Consider the following 19,127-nt stretch of genomic DNA (forward strand, 5'->3'; position numbering starts at 1 on the left):
GCTTCAGAAAGACCCAGCGTCAAGGTGAGACGCGAGTCACGTTGCAGGTTAACAGCGACACATGAACTTTGTTTTCAAACGCAAATTTACAATGAAAATCTCTTTAAATGAATAAATAGATTAACATGCGAGAGAAAATCTGAGATCAAAAAATTATTATTTGACAAAAAAAAGGACTTTTGTCATTATAAACATAACTTTGTACTGCACTAACCAAAAGTAGGAATTGAAGAAGTGTTGGCTTATATCAACCAAGGCTTCATTTTACAGCGGTAGAAAAGGTATTCAGTAGATTTACTCAATACAAAATTTAATATAATGTGTAAATACTTTTTGGTGCAAGCATCAATATAATGAACACATTTTAAATAAGGACTGAGCTTTCCCACTAAAAAGGATGGAACATATTTCATATAACTTATTTTAGGATACATCAAAAACTCTGGTAACATTTAAGAAAGGTGATATTTTATTAATTTCAGATTCAAAATAAAAGTATTCACACAAACACATATTGAGTAAATAGACAAGAATAGCTCTTCACCCTTCAAAAACAAAGAAAACAAAAACAGTTGCATTTCCTGCCGCCACTTTACTGTTACTGTTGTTACTGGTAGACACCCCATTCATTAAAAAAAAAAGTATTCTTTTTTTTAGAAAAAAGGAGGAATAAGCACACATTAATAATAATAAAAAGACTGAAACACCACTCATAGTACCAACAGCGGTACTAGAAGCAGCACTTGTTGTAGTAGTAGCTGTGGAGCTGGAGGTTCCCTATTGTTGATGCTCAAATAAACCTGTACACAGAGAGAGAAATAGAGAGAGGAAGAAAGACACCCCAGAGTCCAAAATAAACCTCTCCGTCACTTACTTACCAGGGTGATAAATATGTCTGCTCAGAATATTTGTATTTCTTTCCAGTCGAGATAATAATATAAATACGCCAACATACTTTCAATTCAATACAAGCTCACATGATTGTAACTAATCTTAAGCACTAACCAATACTGGTATGTTGGAGTTAATGTCAGACCCTGGTGCCAACTCTCACGGCCTCTTTGTGTACCCACTAAACTGTAACTTCAACTTGGTTAAATATGTCAAACTGGAGGTAGAGGTAGATTTCCCTGAGAACTTGTAAGAGCCAAGAGCCTTGTTTCCATTCTGAAGTTAACTTGAAGACACATGAAGTCAACACACACTTCACATGCATCCATAAAATAATCCTCATCATTATCGCTATATTAATGAATCAGCTCTTAATGTAATCTCTGTGTGCAGGGGTTGCTACAGCATACCTTTTTGAAAAAGCAAAGAAGGAGCAAAAAAACAACATGAACATGATATAATTCATAGCCCTTAACAGCCATATTTCAGAAATATTCTATTTAATGCATCTTTGTAATACATATTAATTCATACAACAATTGTCACAGCAGAAGGCATCTTGTTAATTCTCATTTTCTTTGTCCACAGTCCTCCTGATGGAGGGAAAGTCAGTGGTGAAGTTCAGTCGAAAGCCCCTAAACCCCACATGCACTGTAACCCGTAAATGGTAAAGAATTTCCATGACAGCAACATGTGAACAGGAGTCAGTCAATTTTCCAAGAAAGACACTCTGGATCTAGTAAGGTTTCAAGTGGTTCTTTAGCTACGGCAGTATTTCAAGGTAAACATTTTAATGTTATAGCACATAGCAAGCAGGCCAACCACAAGACACTCTGAGGGTTTGTGCTGATTGGGAGTCAGCCCATGAAAATCACTACATTTTCCTTACTTCCTTGTCAGGAAATCCAACTCCAAGACAAACAAAATGCATTAAGAATTTGAAGAAAATGAGTCCAGCTGAGTCATTGTTTTCCGATCTGTACAACAGCACATGAATGCACCAAACAAGCATACTTTAGAAATCAAACCAAGAAAAAAAAAAAAAACCTGCATTACCACACAACATTAATGTAACTTTGACAGAAAAAAACACCCAGAGATAACTCGTCTATCTCGTCATAAAAATAAGCGGCTACAGACACATAAAAAGCAGCTGGTAGCATTCAGATGCATTCATACCTGTCTGAACCAAAAACCTGCTAGAAACTCTTTTCAAAACTCAGAACATCCTCTGGTTTCATACAGAGTTAAGACTAATGCAGTTTTCACAGCTACCATTGCTCCAATATTTCCTTAAACATGGAGGAACCTGCCCGACCACAGCTACAAAGAAATGTTCAGTGGAGAATTTTAATGTCCCATGATGATCTTAAGATGAACAAGGAACACACTCTCGAAACACTAAAAGGGAAACAAACACTGAAAGTTCATTTGTTTGCAGTCATAGCTCAGACCTGTTTGCATCTCCATTTAGGGAATCTGAACTGATTGTGCGTCATAACAAAAACCTTCCACTGAGGGGCGCTCCTAGTGAAGACATTGAAGCTTGAACAAAAACCCTCAATGATCCCTGGTTTCCCCTTAAACACATGTGATATCTGATTGTCTGTGGTCATTACAATCTCTGTCATACTCAAAATCTTTATGAACCTGCATCAGCAACATTTTGATGATGTTTTCCTGCTTGAACAATAATAATGTTGCGGCTGAAGCAAAGCAATCTGCTTTATTAGTTCTTCAACCTCAATGAGTGTTTTGAGGTATACTTATGTTGTCATAACGTCTTCTAATTGTCGCTACCACGCAATTAAAAACCTTCCCTGAAGAGAGAGCAAGAGAGCGGCAGTACCTCCACTGTTCAAATGCAAATATCTCACAAAGCCGGTCGATGGATATGTACGATAAACATGGATCCATTGAAAGGGGCAGGTGCTTGAATGTTGCCTGAGGGGCCAAAAGGTCATAGGGTCAACTCCAAAAAAGCAATGCTGATCCTTTAGATCAGTATTGATTTAATTGTGTTTCCTCCAGCAGCCCTCCCCCCAAACTAATGCTTTCAGCCACAGCATTTCTCTATTTGATTGTCAGCCATTACAACTGTGACATCTGCTACTCACGGGGAGAGAGAGAGTGAGTATCTTGAGGAATCTAGGAGAAAGATGACCCTAAAATCTAAATTTAACTTTCACCTTTGGTCTTTTTGTCCTAATTATGGCCTCTAAACATTAGCATAACATAGAACCATTGCTGTAAACACCATTTAAAGAGCAGCCGTTTTTCAGACACATCAACTATTTCATTGGTTGAGTTACACGTAGGCGGTCAATGCCAACGCTTCAGACTGATACCCAGTGAGAAAATGCAGAGGTTATGAAGGGAAACCGGACCGTCTTGCCTTGCTGCTTAGTCATGATCTCGTTCAAACTGTGTCCAGCTATAGAGCCAGCAGCAGCCACCCTGTGCCACCTTTAGGTCAGGGAAGTAATATATGTTGCTGTTGTGGTGACACTAGTGCCACCTATAGGCAATTTGTGTCCCCTTTGTCACAGCTTTATCAGAGTGTTTGAGGTGTTGTATTTATCATTTTAAAAGCAGCTAAACAAGCAAGTTGACTGATCAACATTATCGACAAGCTTCGGGATATTGAAAAAAGGTAACCGACAACAACACACAAAGAAAACCGCAACTATGAAGACCTAAAAGGGAAGCAGTAGTAGCTCTCACTGCCTGCAGGTGGTGACATCAACACAAGTCAAAACTGTTACCTTTCTTGCCTGTAGGTGGCGCAGTTTGTCATGCATTGAGCTGGTCTGATAATGCCTCAGCAGTGCGTGGTTCCCTGTTACATTGAGATATAACTCAACGAAGGAGATTCAGCCTCTGACTAACTTTATTTTGTAGAAAGTAAAACAACAAGTGAGGCTGGACAGCCTCCTTTACTATTTTACTAAACATCATTAATGATTTGATGCGTCTTTGAATGGAAGTTGTTAGCTGTCATTTTAGAAAGAGTACTTCTCAAAAGTGACCAGTGTTTGTGTAGCAGCTGTTGGTGATTTCCCACAGAGGAGAATACAGAATCAAAGCCGCGACAGCCATCTGGTGATATTTGACTGGAACAGTAAAAACTGATTAGACTAAGGTACTGCTGGCTCTCTGGTCATCGCATGCTGTGTTAAGGCCTTAGAACAGAACCCATATACAAAGCCTGATTTATTTCCTAACGTCAGTAGGAATGAGGCTGCTTTGCATTGGTGTGGGGTTGGGGAGTGGGTACGGGGGGGACGGGGGAGGGGAGAGGGGGTAGAGTAACAATCTTTAACAGTCCAGAGAGGTAACACAGGTTAAAGTTCAAAACGCTGAATGATTGATCTCTCTCAAAATGCAGAAACACAACTACACGTTAATGATATGGTATCTCCACTGAGACTGACTTCACTTTTTAAACATCTAACTCGAGTGAGTGTCCGTACAAGCACTAAAACACAGGCGAGCGCTCAGCCGCAGTTATGATTACCTCTGAGATCACATTGTCAAAAGCCCAGATTAAGCAACATCTAAAAACAGTTGAAAGATCACAAGACATTCTCTGTTATGTCCCTGACAGCCAGTCTCGAGGTGACCCGTTCCTAGTCACAGCATAGGATAAGAAGCACTTGGATCAGATGAAGCACTAAATCATGGAAAACACAAAGCTGAAACAAAAACATAAACACATGAAAGCATCCGTAATATATAATACAAAAGAATCACAACAACAACACGTCAGATATGAGCTGAAATAACTTTCAAGTTTCTTAAGTTTAGAAAGCGTCTCCTGACACCTGATAATACATGTGAGAGTCAGGAAATCAAAGCTTTCCTGAGTCGCTCCTGATGACTGAAGGGCTTTATCTACAAATACAGGCATGCATCTGTCTCGAAGACAATCACTTCACGAGAAGGCCAAGTTAGAAAAAAACATGAAAATGGATCTTTCCGAAGAAAAGGATGTTGAAAAGCATTGCTCTGTCAAAATATTCTACAAAGCGATGAGCAGACGGACACCTGAGAACAATTGAAAACGGCTATTATTCACATACTATCTGAACCCCAAACAGCAACAGTCAGTGTGGATGCTGCTGAGGCTCAGAAAGGCCGGCATGTTGCGGTGCAACGAGGAGGGGAAACAAAGAAAGGTTCATTTTCCCATCTGCACAAAGATTCCTCTCACAAAACAGCCATTTTTAGCATAAGCTTGACAAACAACCTGCACGATTGGCACAGATATACATTGAACTGGCTTAATGTCAACAAGCAGGTGAGGATTTTAGACTTTGCCAGTTGTCTCAGGAAGAAAAACCACAACAACTGCTTGAACTTGCAGCTGCGAAGCACTCTAGCTAATTCTATTACCGAGACTCTGGTAGCAATAAATAATGGATCAAATGGATCAAATGTATGAAACAGAGAACCAATATTCTTGCAGATTGAGATCCAGTTGTTTTACATTTCACTGGAGAATCTGTGGCACTGGTATGACGTGTAGGTCGGTACATAACAGGAGCGCAGACCTGCACTGTGCTCATCCAAAAATAGATCCAAAATGCCTGCCATGTGAATAAGGTTTTACACAGAATGAGGTCACAACGGTACATTGTTATATGCCCTGATAAAACAACATATACCTGTAAAGCTGTTGGGATTAAAAATAGAGGAAATTCATATTTTTTGTATTTTCTTTTATATAATTCTAAATATATATATTTTTCCTGCAGTGAGAGGATTATTATAGATTTAAATGATAAAACATAGTAAAGAGAATAACAATAATAACAATGAAAAGGTAAAATAAAACAAAGAAAAAATCTCTCCCCTGGAGGATAAAACATTGCTGTCAATCAGTAGCTGTGTTTGTGAGTGTAAACAGTGCATTGCCTTTCCTAGTTATTAACTTCTTTTGTTCTGTACATTTATGCATAAATAAATAATTCACAGGTTGTGCATACATATTTGTTTAGCATATACTGGCTCTCAGTTGAGATATTATTTAATCTTTTTGTTATAATCCGAAATAATTTTGGCTATGAAGAATAAAAGAGGTGAGGTTGGTGAGCGAAAACCTGAGATAGTGTAACTGAGTTTTAGTTTGTGTCTTTCTGTACAGTGTATGGTTCTTCTTTTTTTGGCATAGATTATTTAGAAAATGAGGTTGATTTTTGGCTTTACTTAGCGTGGAAATAAAAAAAAAGAAAGAAAGGGGAAAGGCTGTGGGTTTGTTAAGACAACTGGTTGCTAGAGGTTGAGGTAGGTGTGTGCTGCTGCTGCTGATGTGGAGCCACACGACTGCTGACCGTCTTGTTGGAAACGGACGACCCGACCGCACCGGACAAAGCCGACCCGGCTGATGCCTGAGCAAAAAGAACACCTGAAAGGGAAAGAAACAAGAAACACACAAATGAAGGTTAGAATACAAAGTATACATGTATAATTTCGTCTCGATTTTCAGATAAAGCCTAAAGGCAAAGTAAAGATACAGAGCTAGCACCAATTAGTTACATTGTGTCACTCCAACTAAAACCACAAACTGTTATTTTTACAAGGCGAAAATTAAACAAGGCTAGATGTTCCCCATTTCCAGTCTTTATGCTTTGCTCAGTGAATGGCCTCCTGGCTCTACTGTAGCTCCGTGCTTAATATCGAGGAAAATGTGAAATAATGATAAAAGTAATGCTGAAAAACTTAATGAGTTCCTGTTTATGTATTACATTAAAGTGGTTATTTCCTGGGAAGAAGGGAAGTGATCAGATGGGCACTCACCAGTGTACACCACTCCGTTGAGCTCCACTGACATGCTGATGCTGCTTGTGCCGTTGGTGGTGAGGTTCAGGGCCGAGTCCTGCCTGCTGTCTATAAGGAAGACAAACCCCAAAGTAGAGCTGTGTTAACAAAACTGTAGTTTTCTTGCTAAGTTTAAAGACTACAATATGTTTTTGTATCATCAGTCCAGAGTTGACTTCTGTCTAATATTCCTATGAACTAAAGGAGCAATTTAAGAACACAACATTCTCTCTCACAGGACAAACAATGTTGGGTGTGAATTTGCAAAAACGGTCATCATTTCTCCGAAGTCACCTGTATTTTCATTACTGAGAAACAGTTGAATCAGATAGATAGCAGCCAAGACAGACTGTTCTAAAAGATCAAAGTGTCTGGTGGCAGAAGGGAATCTCCACTCAGACACACACATGTACTGTGTATATGTATGCATGCTGCCTCTATGAGCTAAACAGGTCAACATGTAGGCCTGCTGAGGGTTACTTCCTCACTGTTGGGAGCTGTGGCTTGTGGTAAGAAGACAAGAAAGTATCTCAAGACATACTAACTGCCAGGAAGAAGGAGTTTGTGTGAAATTTAGCATGTGTAAATTATGGGGTAAACAATTAAATGTAATATTCTCAATAATGCCCACATCAGATGTAATGTAGTAATAATGATATGCTTTAAGTTTCATTATTGCTGATTCTTATAATTCTGTCTTTGGAAGTAGATCTCTCTGAAGATCATAATTTGTGTAGATTGATTATTGTAATTCTAAATACATGAGTATGGATTTTTAAATTCCTCAAAGCAGCACCCTGAAGGCTCTTTGGTTATCTACGCACATGTTACCTTTAGGCCATGTCATTAATCACAAGGGTTAAAAAATATATTATTTTGTGAATGATTTGCATATATTGATGTCTGTTGAACCAAATAATCAACACATTAGTTATACATCATACATTTTGAAATTACTGTTGAATTTCACATCAATGTGGTGACAAAATCAACCTTCTTCTGTCTAAAAAAAACCTCACTAAAGTTAGACCTGATTAGATAGTGGAATAATATGCACAAGGGGCACAGACTTCTTCTCCTGATGTGAAAAACCATGTCTCACTGTCTAACTTGTTTTGTTTTAGCTGAATAAATCAGGAACTCCACTGTGGGTTCAGTACCTTGGTTATTGATGCGGATATTCATGGGTATCTGAGCAGTCATGGCCAGCAGGTTGTGTTGCAGCGCTCTCTGCAGCAGTCGGTGGTGTTCCTCGGCCGGCAGCGCCATCTTCTTCTCTGGTGGCTCGCCGGCCTCTAGTTTGTCCCTCAGCTGCTCCAGAGCGGCCATCTGAGCCGCCATCGCTGTCTGAGCTGCTGCTGCCTGCATAGAAGCCATTGAGTGACCCGCCATGGGCCCAGCCGACAGGCGAGCCGCACTGACCCCCGGCAGCGGCTGGCCTCCATCCTCTGTTGGCCGGACACCACAGAGAGGGAGACAAGAGTGAATTTAATTAAAATACAACTGTGTTATAGAGGCAAGACATAAATGATGCGCCTTTGTAACCACACAGACAGAAAAACAGCTGGTCTGAGATACTTTGTTTTGATCTCTTCCAGCAGGGAGGACATAAAATCCATTCCTTCTAGATGAAGCATTGAGTTTCCTCCTGAAAAAGTACGATTCACTACATCTGCTTTTCAATTAGTAAATATACTGATTTGGTAACACCTTAACTCCACAGAGGAACTATCTTCAGGATTGATATATTCATTTAAAAATGGTACAGGTAAGTTGCAATAATTCAAAACCAAACATGAGGACAAAACCAAAAACATCAGTATTCAATATTCAGTCTCCATCCAAGGGTTCAAAGATTGACTCCAACAATGAATCACATGTGATGTGAATGCAGCATAATATGGAAACCTCACCTTTCTTGATCTTATGGATGGGGGTCAGCGAGGCCCCGTTGGTGCCCACTATCAGGCCCATACTGGATGAGGGGAGCTTTGGCGAGGAGAGCATGGTGGGCGTCCCGTTGGGAGAGTAGGTGAAGAGGGAGCTGCCAAAGCTCTGTCGCCGGCCCTCCCGCCGATTACTGTCAATGGCTGCCTGGAGCTCGTTGGGGTTGCTCAGACTCCTCTTATCACATTCATATGGGTACAGGTACTTCATGTATCTGAAAGGATTACATTGAATTTATGTTTCACTGAATGCCTGGCCACACAGGGAAGTCCTGAGATTTAATCTGCTGCTGAAAATGTCAACTACTTCCTAAAACTTAAATAGATGCAACGCTTTCAAACTCTTTTGGTTGGGCTGAACGATTCGTCTACTTAAAAGGGCTATTTGGCAGAGTTTACATATCAAAATCAGTTTTCTTTAATCTAGAACACGGTTCCAATCGATGTGCTACTCCCTCATTACGAAGGGGGTCGACTGTGGAACATGCACCCCATTGACATCGGGACAGACGAAACTCTGCACATCTTACATTGCAGACTAAAAACTAATTTGTTTAAATCTGTTAGAAAAAAACTAAAAAACTCTTGTTCACTCGTCTCTAAATAGGACTTGAAGCAGCTCAGCATACTTACTAAAGTTGATGTACTTGCATGAGCTTTGTTGTTGTACTGACATGGCTGAATGCACTTATTGCCTTCTAATAAACTAAATAAATGTAATGTCATTATAATTGTCTCAGATTGGGCTTGAAGACGTTTTTGAGGGATGGACAATAACTTGAGGAGATAGAAGCGGTGCAGCTAATTAGGAGTGAAAAAGTACTGCAATCTGAGCCGACTACAGGAACTGAGTTCAAACACAAGAGCTAATTGGTCGAACAAAATGGTTGTTGACATCTGATAGCCAGCAGCTCCACATGCTTGAAATAGCTGAGCAAAACAATAGGATTATGGGTATGAATTAAGGTATAGAAACGCAAATTAGTTGTATTATTCTGAGCAAGATTACAGTTAAAAAAAAAAAATAAAAAAAAAAAAACGCCCAATAAAATGGCTGCTTGTGAGATTGATTCACAGACAGAGAAAAACAACTGGAGGTGTGATCCCACTGTGTGTGTGTGTGTGTGTGTGTGTGTACTGACTGTGTGCGGAGGGTGAAGGCTGCACTGGTGATTGAGGTAGGCAGGTTGAGTCCCTTGGTGATCTCCCGCCACAGTTTCTTGTTGATGACCTCCACCAGGCCGCCCTTCTCTGTCACCAGCCTGTAGAGCATGTACAGATCCAGGACTTGCTTGGCCATGATGGGAATACGATTCACTGGGGTTCCTGTAATATCACACACAGAATAAATATTAAACAACACACTGCAATAGATGGAAACCTTTTTTCATGTTGACAGAATTATTGCTGGGTATATCTTTTGGGGTTTGACGGGTTTAAAAAGAGCTTTAACCATTTTTTAAAAACTGAACATGTTTGGGGAATGAAGTATGGTGTCTTTTTTTCAGCATTTGATTTTTAGTAGACAAAAACATTTAAAACACGTTACTCAACCTGACAAAACTGTTTTTTTGTCAAACCAAGTATGAGACAAAAATAAATGCCTTGGGAAAAGACCTTATCAATATCTCCAATACTATTCATCTTTGACAAATGTCCCTTTCACAGCAAGAAATAATCATTTAAACACAGACTGAAGACAAACACAATCTTAAGGCCCATGTTGGACATGAAATATGATCAACCCCAGATTTTAATATTAAGGAGTGATGCCTCAGCTATCGGTACGACCTGCAGATGGCGCTCTCTGATGCTTAGCCTATAGCTGGTGGCTCTTTCAGTTGTGAGCACATCTGATGTCTCATGACAACCGTTGCCAGCTGTTCTGATTATTTCATCCATGAATTCAACTTGTCAAATTAACAAGGCTGCTTGGTATTCATGAGAGAAGGAAGATCTGAAATGAGCCGTTAGGCATTTTGCCTCCCGGACATACAAATACAAATCTACACAATCAGTTTCCGAAATATGACAATGAGTTTGTTCACATGACAAAAACTGAGATAGTTTTAGTTTTTGTTTAGTTTACCAGTGTGCAGATCCTACATGGTGTTTGAGTCAGTGTGTGTGTGTGTGTGTGTGTGTGTGTGTGGGTGGGGGAGGGGGGGGCAGCAGATGGAAAGGTAAATCAATCTATTCATAGGCATCAATACACTGTTCTAGTTATAGCCTGGGAACGACGAGTGCCTGCGCAACCATAAAGCAATATTCTCCGAAAATGAATAAAGACCCCACCCATGTGTGTGAAAGATGAGCAGACAGTGCTGTGTCATATGTCAGAATGAGGCGGGGAGAGGGGGGGTCATCTCTCCAACTAAAGAGTCTATGTATGACACTGACTGTAGATAAAGCATGGAGATATAACATGGCAAGATAAGGACACTAAATGCATGTAGGTGGGCTCTAATGAGTTAAAACACACACACACACACGCACACAGTTACATACCTCTTTTTTGCATGAAGCTGAAGAGGTCATCCAGAAACTCCTTTCTCTTTGGGTCCCTATCCAGTTCATACAACTGTGGAGAGGAAGAGGAGGAAGACAGATGAAGCAAAAAAATATGGTTTTCTATAAAATGCAACAAAGGTTTGAGATCTGACATTAGAAAACCAAAGCAGAGGAATACCAGGGTGTCACATAATCAATCTGAATAAGTCATGGGGCATTGAATAGCTCACAATCGCGTCACTTTTGAAGGACATTCATCCTTAAAGAGCTGTTATGAGAAACCAATCAGTTTCCCTCTGATCATAAAACAAGATGACAGAGAGAGAAACTTAAAGAAATGCTGTGGTCCAGTCTGGCTTGATGAGAACCTGATGTGGGTCCAGCTGCTAGCGGGGCCCCGGGCTCTGGAAGCGTTCGGTGAAAGTTAGCAGTTAAAATGGGGCGCCAACTCGGGGGACTACAGTGAGGCCATTGAAGCCTCTGGTGGTTTCCCCGGACCAGTTTGCCACTGTGATAGTGAAACGTCTTGCGGGATGCCTTTCTATTTATGTGTCACCCACTTAATGCTAACAGTTGCTCTATCCTAGGTGGTAAGCAGAGGAGTAGCTTCAGTATCTACATATCACACATACGTATCTATGTGAGATCATTGAGTTTCACAATCTGTTATTGACAATGTGAAGTTATGAAACACAGGCACCACATTATTACTACACATACACAACAGCAAGCAGGCAAAGTCACATCTAACCCTCATGTTGTATACTCAAGTGAAGAACATTACATATCACAGGAAATCATTAAGCAGGAAAGGTACACCAATAACCATCACGCACTGAAGCTGAAGAAACAGGAAACTAATCAGCAACTGTTTCTATAATTGATTATGGCCAAATATGTTCTGGTCCCACCTTCTCAACATTGTGAAGATTTGATAGAAAATGTTGTCTTAGTTGTTGGTTGGACAAAAGAAGCAATTAAAAAAAGCTTCCACTTTATAGACCAAACAAGAGTCCTGTGTAATTGAACAAAACTAAAAAACTATTTAAATGTGGAGCTCAACATTTATGCATAAAATAAAATCTAAAATAATAAAATATCAGCGAATTGATTGATTGGCTTATTGTTGCAGCTCTATTACAATTTTAGGAATTTCCTGTCACATGCATTGGCTGAATCACTGATAAAAATCCCCATTGAACAAGTCTGTGTGCGCTAAAACTCAAACAAGGAGTCCGATAGAAGAATGCATGCTCACTTAAAATGAATTCAAATTTACTTGCTAAATCTACTCTGCCACCACATCGTCAAGTGAGGGCAAGTAAAACAACAATCTGCAGTCAGTCACTAAAATGTTTCTGCATTTGCTTTAAATCACCCGGCCAGAGGAAATGAAAAGGAAAGGCTCGTCAAGCTGAAGTCTGGTATGATTAGTGACAGTAGTGGCCTCTTACCACTAACAGACTGCCCCTCATTGTGGCATTCAGCCCTCATTAGTGACACCAAGTTGCCATGAGATCTTATAGTCTTGAGGGTAGGGGGGGAACAGAGGAGTGCGGAATGAGGAGGGTTGAGGTGGGGGATGCCGTCTAATGCACAGGCCTGCTGGTAAAGGGGGGGGGGGGGGGGGCTGTAATTACAGGATGCATGCATTTTGTGAAGTGCCGCACCATAAATCTTGGAAATTACTCCCTAAAATCCCATCCCCCCCATGTTGCTTTATTTGCTCTCCACCCCCCCATCCCCCTCCTCTCTCTGTCCTGATCACACAAACAAATATTTCCCTGGTGGCGTGTGTGGTGGGAGCACTGTCACATAGAAACAAGAGGAATAATGTTCAGATCCCTGTCGCTCCTGATGTGCAGGGTTAAATGGCATGAGCAAGTTTCAAGACGCAGTTCAACCATTTATTTCTACAAGGACACCAGCAGTCAGTGTGAGCAACACTACACTGAATTAACTATCAGAGCTGGAAATTGTCATGGTCTTCCGCAGCAATTTGAGGACGTGTAACAGCAGCGTAACAGTGTTGACATGGCAGTGTGTTGATTAGTTTCACTGTTTCCCTGCCAACTGAAGGGGCTGTCACACTTCAGAGTCTACAGTGAAGTGTGAACTGTGTAAACACGCTTACAGGATCCCTCTTACTAATGCATATCCAGTTTCTCATTCAGTATTTGCTATTCACATGAACATAGACACGATATCCTGCTTTTTATTGATGTGACTATAATCTAACATCTCCCGGTCATTCTGTCTTCCGCTGTGTTTCTAACATTTTATTTTGGAGGGTTGTCCTGCAAAAACTGGGATAAATGACAGTATTGGGGATACAGCTATGCCCTTCCTTCTTAAATAAATCTCACATTAGCATATGGGAGATTTCTTTTTCTGTCAGCAATGTGATTTTAGTCAACACAGCCTCAGACAATCAAATAACTGGGATAGTACTAGAATGATCTAGATAATGTCTAAACATTAACTGCAATACTCTTTAATCAAATAGGAAATTATACTTTTGAATGCCATTTTCTAATTAGCTTCTTTAAGTGCTGTTTACACTTCTATCTAAATCGTGAATGTATTTCGATTTTCACATAAACACAGAAGGAAAACCATCTTTAGGAGAAAGCTCTAAACAGGATTTGTCTAGTGGCTGCAAATGTACACATCACTCTTCATCAGCTAGGTTCAGTTTAAAACATGTCAACCTGTGTCTCGGACAGCAGCTGGTAATGGACCAGATATACATTATGGATATACATTATTGGAGACTGCAAAGATGACATCACAGTGAGGCACCTGGTTGACGGAAAGCAGCCAATCAGGATCCTGTTCAACCGACACCACCACTGCCACCCCTCATATTTTATTTTCATTTCTGTCTCTACATTCCTCATTGTCTTTCTTTTTTGTTGTTACTTTCTGTCTTTCTCACTCTTATCGCAGCTTCCCTCTCATTCGGATTATATTTTCCCTCTTTCAGCTCCACGTACACAACCCATATGTACACACACACACACACACACACACACACAAACACAAGCACGCACGCACACTAAGGTGGGTGTTGTGTACTTATATAATATGTGCACAAGGGCCCCTCCAGGATTAAAGCTATGCTATTCAAATAAACTAGATAAACCATGAGAAACTGGGCTAACTGGTAAAACTGTGAGCCGGTAAACGCCCCTTCACCGAATTCCCTGCAACAGAAAAAGACTTCACATTTCCTGATTGTTTAATAAGCTGCAGGGTTTACAGGACTCTACTATTCAAAACTCAAGCCACAATTACAGATGATAGATATTTAGTTGTAGCTAATTTAGAATTGGCATTTAAGACAAAATTAGTTCTGGTGACAGAGGAAAGTGAAGCAAATGCTGTCTGGTTGGCTGCCAAAGTAACAAGACGTCCGACTTCACAGCCCCACACAAACACGTACTTGGTGTTGGACTGTTTGATAATTTCCATGCATTAAGGTCAGTGACAGCTCGTCTGGAGCTAAATTATAAACAGGCCAGTAAACAAACTGGTTTTATACTGCAAATAATCAGTAACCAAAAAGCAGCCTGTTGCCATCAAGCAACGGGGGGAGGGGAGGAGGCTCCCGTCACCATTAATGCAAATAGAAGTTAGTGAGCCAGGGGCAAAGTGTCACATAGCACATCGAGGCTTTGCAACTGAAAACCAAAACTGAGAGGAGTCGGGGTATCGTCTGCATGCTCCTTTACACGTGCCAATCACCTTGAGGGGAAGCTGACATACACACTGACACACACACACACACTCTGGGTCAACGTTTAAAAAGAAAAAAATTATGATTGGAACTTTTTCTTTATGTGCAACAATCACCCTCACACTTTTAGGATTAGTCTTCACATTAGTTTATTCTTTTAAATGTTTGACCAAAATCGTGTTGCCTTGAATGTCATTCTTTAGGTGCAACTGGCTTCTTGAAAAAGCTACAGCACGCTGATGCAAATACAAAACATGACATTACACTTCATTAGGTAGACCTGTACAGAATCAATACAACTGTTCTCACATAAAGTTTATTTTCATGATGTCGATAATGTTTTCAAAAAAATATGTTTAGCATTGAGGTCATAGTGTGGTGGAAGATTTCTATGTTTGATCAAGAGGAGAGTTAAGAGCGGTTTCTAATATTCTGACACCCACATAAATATAAATAGGAGCAAACCATAAACCTGCAAACTGCACTGTTTATACTGACTAATTCCAAGTTGCAATAATATATCAGCTTGATATATTTATTCCTTTAAGTCAATTGAATACAGTGGTTGCCAGTGCAGAAGCCAGATAAAGATTCCTTCTTTTTGATACTTGTAGTTGTTCAACATCTTTTTTTTAAACTGATTAGTTACAGAACAAGCACAAAAAAGAGTCCTTGAATGTGATTATAACACTTTCATAGACAGCCTTTTAGGGTTAAGGAGAGATAACCTTGAGCTGTGGTTAATCTGTTGCCTACTATTTGTATTATTTAATGAAGTCTTTGTATTTTTCAGAAGAAATCAGGTTTACACTGAGACTAAATCCCCTTTCACCCAAAGCTGCAGGACCAGTTTCACAACTTTATTAACCTCGAGTTGTTTCTTCTCATGAATGAGATTAGTATGAACATATTTTCTACATGTCGTCTTACCTGATTTTAATTGTGAGCAACTGTCTGATTTATGCAAGGTTCCTTTGTGTTAAACATGTAGAGTTTAAGTTACCTCTTAAAAAAAGAGACAATGATGAAATGATAAGTGGTGGAGTCTCACAGATCAAAGAGCCAATTTGTAATCATAAAGAGGGGGAAGGGAATGTATGGCTAGCAGGGTGAGGGATTGGACGGGGGTGGGGGGTCTTGATACAGCTCATGAACACATGATCAGCCATATTCAAACACAGCATTGTTCCAGGCCAAAGCCCTTTTATGAGTGTCATTAATGCACCAAAGCAAACACAACCACCAGTATTGGCATGGCTTTACATGCATGCCTATGCTAACTGTCTTCGTATGGTGGACTATAGCTTACCATGCTTCACTGCGGTTCATTACAAACTGTAAAGCTCTGACTCACCACTGTGAGTTATTGTTGCTTTGGCCACCCGTAGGCGCTGTCATTGGTATACCTTCATTTATAAGGCAATCCTTGGTCTACTCCCAAACTACCTGTGTGTCTTCATCATGCAGAAAAGTGTCGGACAATACTCTTTGCGTTCTCAAGACTTCCTGATGCTCACCATCCCAAATACCAGAACGGAAATGGGGAAAAAGGCTTTTGTGTACTCTTCACCCTCATCATGGAATATGTTGCAGAATAATTTAAAACTCAAAGAACTGATTCCACTGGTTTTAAATATAAAATGAAAGAAATGGAGGCAGCTTCCCAAAAATGTAAATGTTTCTTAAATTAACTCGGTTATGTCACTTGTCTCTTAACTTTTAGTTTCTTTTAAGTTGTCTTGTTCTGTGTTTTTTCGTTTGTAACTATGTGTTTCTTATGTTGCTGCCTGTCTTGGCCAGGTCTCCCTAGAAAAAGAGATTTTTAATCTCAACGGGATTCACCTGGTTAAATAAAAAAAATAAAAATGACCTTCGAACACCCACAAAGAACATATAGAGTTGTAGCATTCATTTAAATCCCACAGTACAATCCTGCACCTTTGTAAAACTAAATCTTATGTCTAGGAGTTGGATATTGTAGGTGAACAAACTTGGATACCAGATGAAGTCAAAGCTACAATTCTGGTTTGTGAAAGAGGTTCATCAGCTTTTGGATTCACCTAATAAATACATTTATTCTGTGGGGTCAGCCCACAGTTAAATTGTACTACAATGAAGGCAATACTCGAGCAGTGAGTTAACACTGACAGGTTCTGATGAATCTCTCCACTGCAGTCACATTTCTTTTTTCCATCAATAGATGCAGGTCAAAGTCAAGAGACAAAGTAACACCCAATTTACAAAACAAACATGGTTACTGCAGCACAGAAAAGAATCAGAGAGCTGCAATATTGTTTATATTATTGAATATAACTGATTTAAAAGGTTATGATGAGCATGATACTGGAGAACTCCCAAATGACACAAACATTTTTTAAAAAATTAAATCAAAAGCTGTACAGCAGGTCTGAGTGACCTTCTACAGTCATACTGAAGGACCGAGGCAGCCTCTGACTTGATTGAAATCAATCAATGAAATAATACAAAATAAAAAAAACTTAAACAGACACATGGCAAAAACAATAAACACTTCATCACAAAATAACTAACAGACGTAAAAAGTTAATATTTTCCTTACAAAGGGTTAAAAAAAACAAAAACAAAAAACATATGTACCATGTGCTTCCAATTTTCATCCGGAAAATAACTTAATCCAGTCAGTCAGCTGAGCTGACAGCAATGTGGCAGGAACTACAATGACTGTCTCCCTAAACTGACAAACTCATCCCCCATATGCACACAATTAACAGCAACAATAGAGCTGTTTGATTGCAGGGGCAAACAACAGTGTTTTATTGATCAAGGCAGGATCAAACACATCATAATCCTAATTGACCAGATGACCTCGTAAAATCCACTCTATCGACTGAGGATGAGGAGCCAACAGCCTGCTGAGACAAACAACAACGATGTGACTGACTATATTTGACTTCACCTTATCTGCTACAGTCACATTTACCCTAAACATGAAAGAAAGCGATAAGCGAGGTAGAAAGACAGTGAGACTGATAGTGGCATAGCTGCTGAATAAATAAAATGCTGATCCATTAAAAAAACATATTTCCCTTCTATTTCCAGACACCACGATTTTCCTGTTACCAGAATACTCTTCTGGAAATTCAATGATGTGCCAGAAATTCAATGACCTTCGAGTACGTGGTTTCTTTATGGTGTGAAAGGTTGTGAGTGAGGCCTCTGCAGGGCTTTACCAAAGGACTTTTTTACATTGGCTTCGGTCCGATATAATTGGATATACAGTATCCCTTGCTGACATGAGAAAAAGGTGAAAACCAGTGGACGATGACAGGACATGAAACCAGAATGAGCACTATCCCACGCTAACATGCTGCCCTCCATTCCTGCCTGCTACCGTCAGCTGCCTTGGCTTGTAGATTTGGATAAGCATCAGAAATGGCAGCCAGCTTTCCCAGGGCTCTTGAGAGTTTGATGTATGTAGCTGTGAGCAATCTGTTGCAACCGCAATGCTAATGAGTAGTATCGCGATGATGGATGCCCAAACTGGGCAGGGCAAAGCTGAGCAGACCGAACGAGGGGAAGTGGGTGTAACAGCAATTTAAGATTATAAATCAGCGTGTTGAAAGAAAGAAAGCAAATAACTGATACCACACTCAGTGTCAGTTATTTCGTACTCCTGGTGTAATGTTATGTCCCTCACAAATATCTTTAAATAAGATGTCTAAACTCCAAACGAACCCTGCCCTAAAATCCTGACCTAGATAATAATCTAATGTGCTTCAGCGTGAAAGCTGAAGGTATTTATTCAGCGCCAGAGCAGATGCAGTGATAACGTTTGTGTTTGAAAGCAGAAAGATGGAGATATAGATGGCTGAGGGTTCAGAGGGAGGTCTGTCACATGTGCTTGTAAACAAACAGGATGAAGACATGCAAGAGATACTTAATCTGACCAAGGAAGGCTAAAAACGGGCATTGTGCGAGTGACACTGCTGCTCCTCAGTCTGGAGCACCTTGCTGTGCAGACACATGGTCGGGGGCTTGCACCGTCCATCAAAGTGATGGATGAGCAGGACAAGGAGTTTAATGGTTGACGGAGGCCTTAAAAACATATCTGGCACACCCAGCCCCACGGAAGGGAGATATCTGCCCACGTGGCTCACCAGAGACTGAGATAACGTGGCCACGTGACAAAGCCCGCCCAAATCAATAGGTGGATGGGCTGCAGTTTTACCTCAGGCTTGTCA

General features: G+C 40.2%; 1 protein-coding gene across 6 annotated transcripts in view; it reads right to left on the reverse strand.

Moving 5' to 3' along the window:
- Nucleotides 1-446: 446 nt before the first annotated feature.
- The window catches only part of arid3a (AT rich interactive domain 3A (BRIGHT-like)), a 40,051-nt gene continuing 21,370 nt past the window's right edge, over nt 447-19,127 (reverse strand). For all 6 annotated transcript variants that reach the window (XM_034531075.1, XM_034531074.1, XM_034531072.1 and 3 more), the window contains exons 4-9: nt 11,166-11,238; nt 9,800-9,983; nt 8,625-8,872; nt 7,872-8,159; nt 6,691-6,780; nt 447-6,298 (exon numbers count right to left, since the gene is read on the reverse strand). In XM_034531075.1, coding sequence (XP_034386966.1) covers nt 6,150-6,298; nt 6,691-6,780; nt 7,872-8,159; nt 8,625-8,872; nt 9,800-9,983; nt 11,166-11,238 — 1,032 coding nt within the window. In that variant the 3' untranslated portion in view covers nt 447-6,149. The remainder of the gene's footprint in view (nt 6,299-6,690; nt 6,781-7,871; nt 8,160-8,624; nt 8,873-9,799; nt 9,984-11,165; nt 11,239-19,127) is intronic.

This window comes from Cyclopterus lumpus, chromosome 4 (genome assembly GCF_009769545.1).
Source record: "Cyclopterus lumpus isolate fCycLum1 chromosome 4, fCycLum1.pri, whole genome shotgun sequence".
NCBI lineage: Eukaryota > Metazoa > Chordata > Actinopteri > Perciformes > Cyclopteridae > Cyclopterus > Cyclopterus lumpus.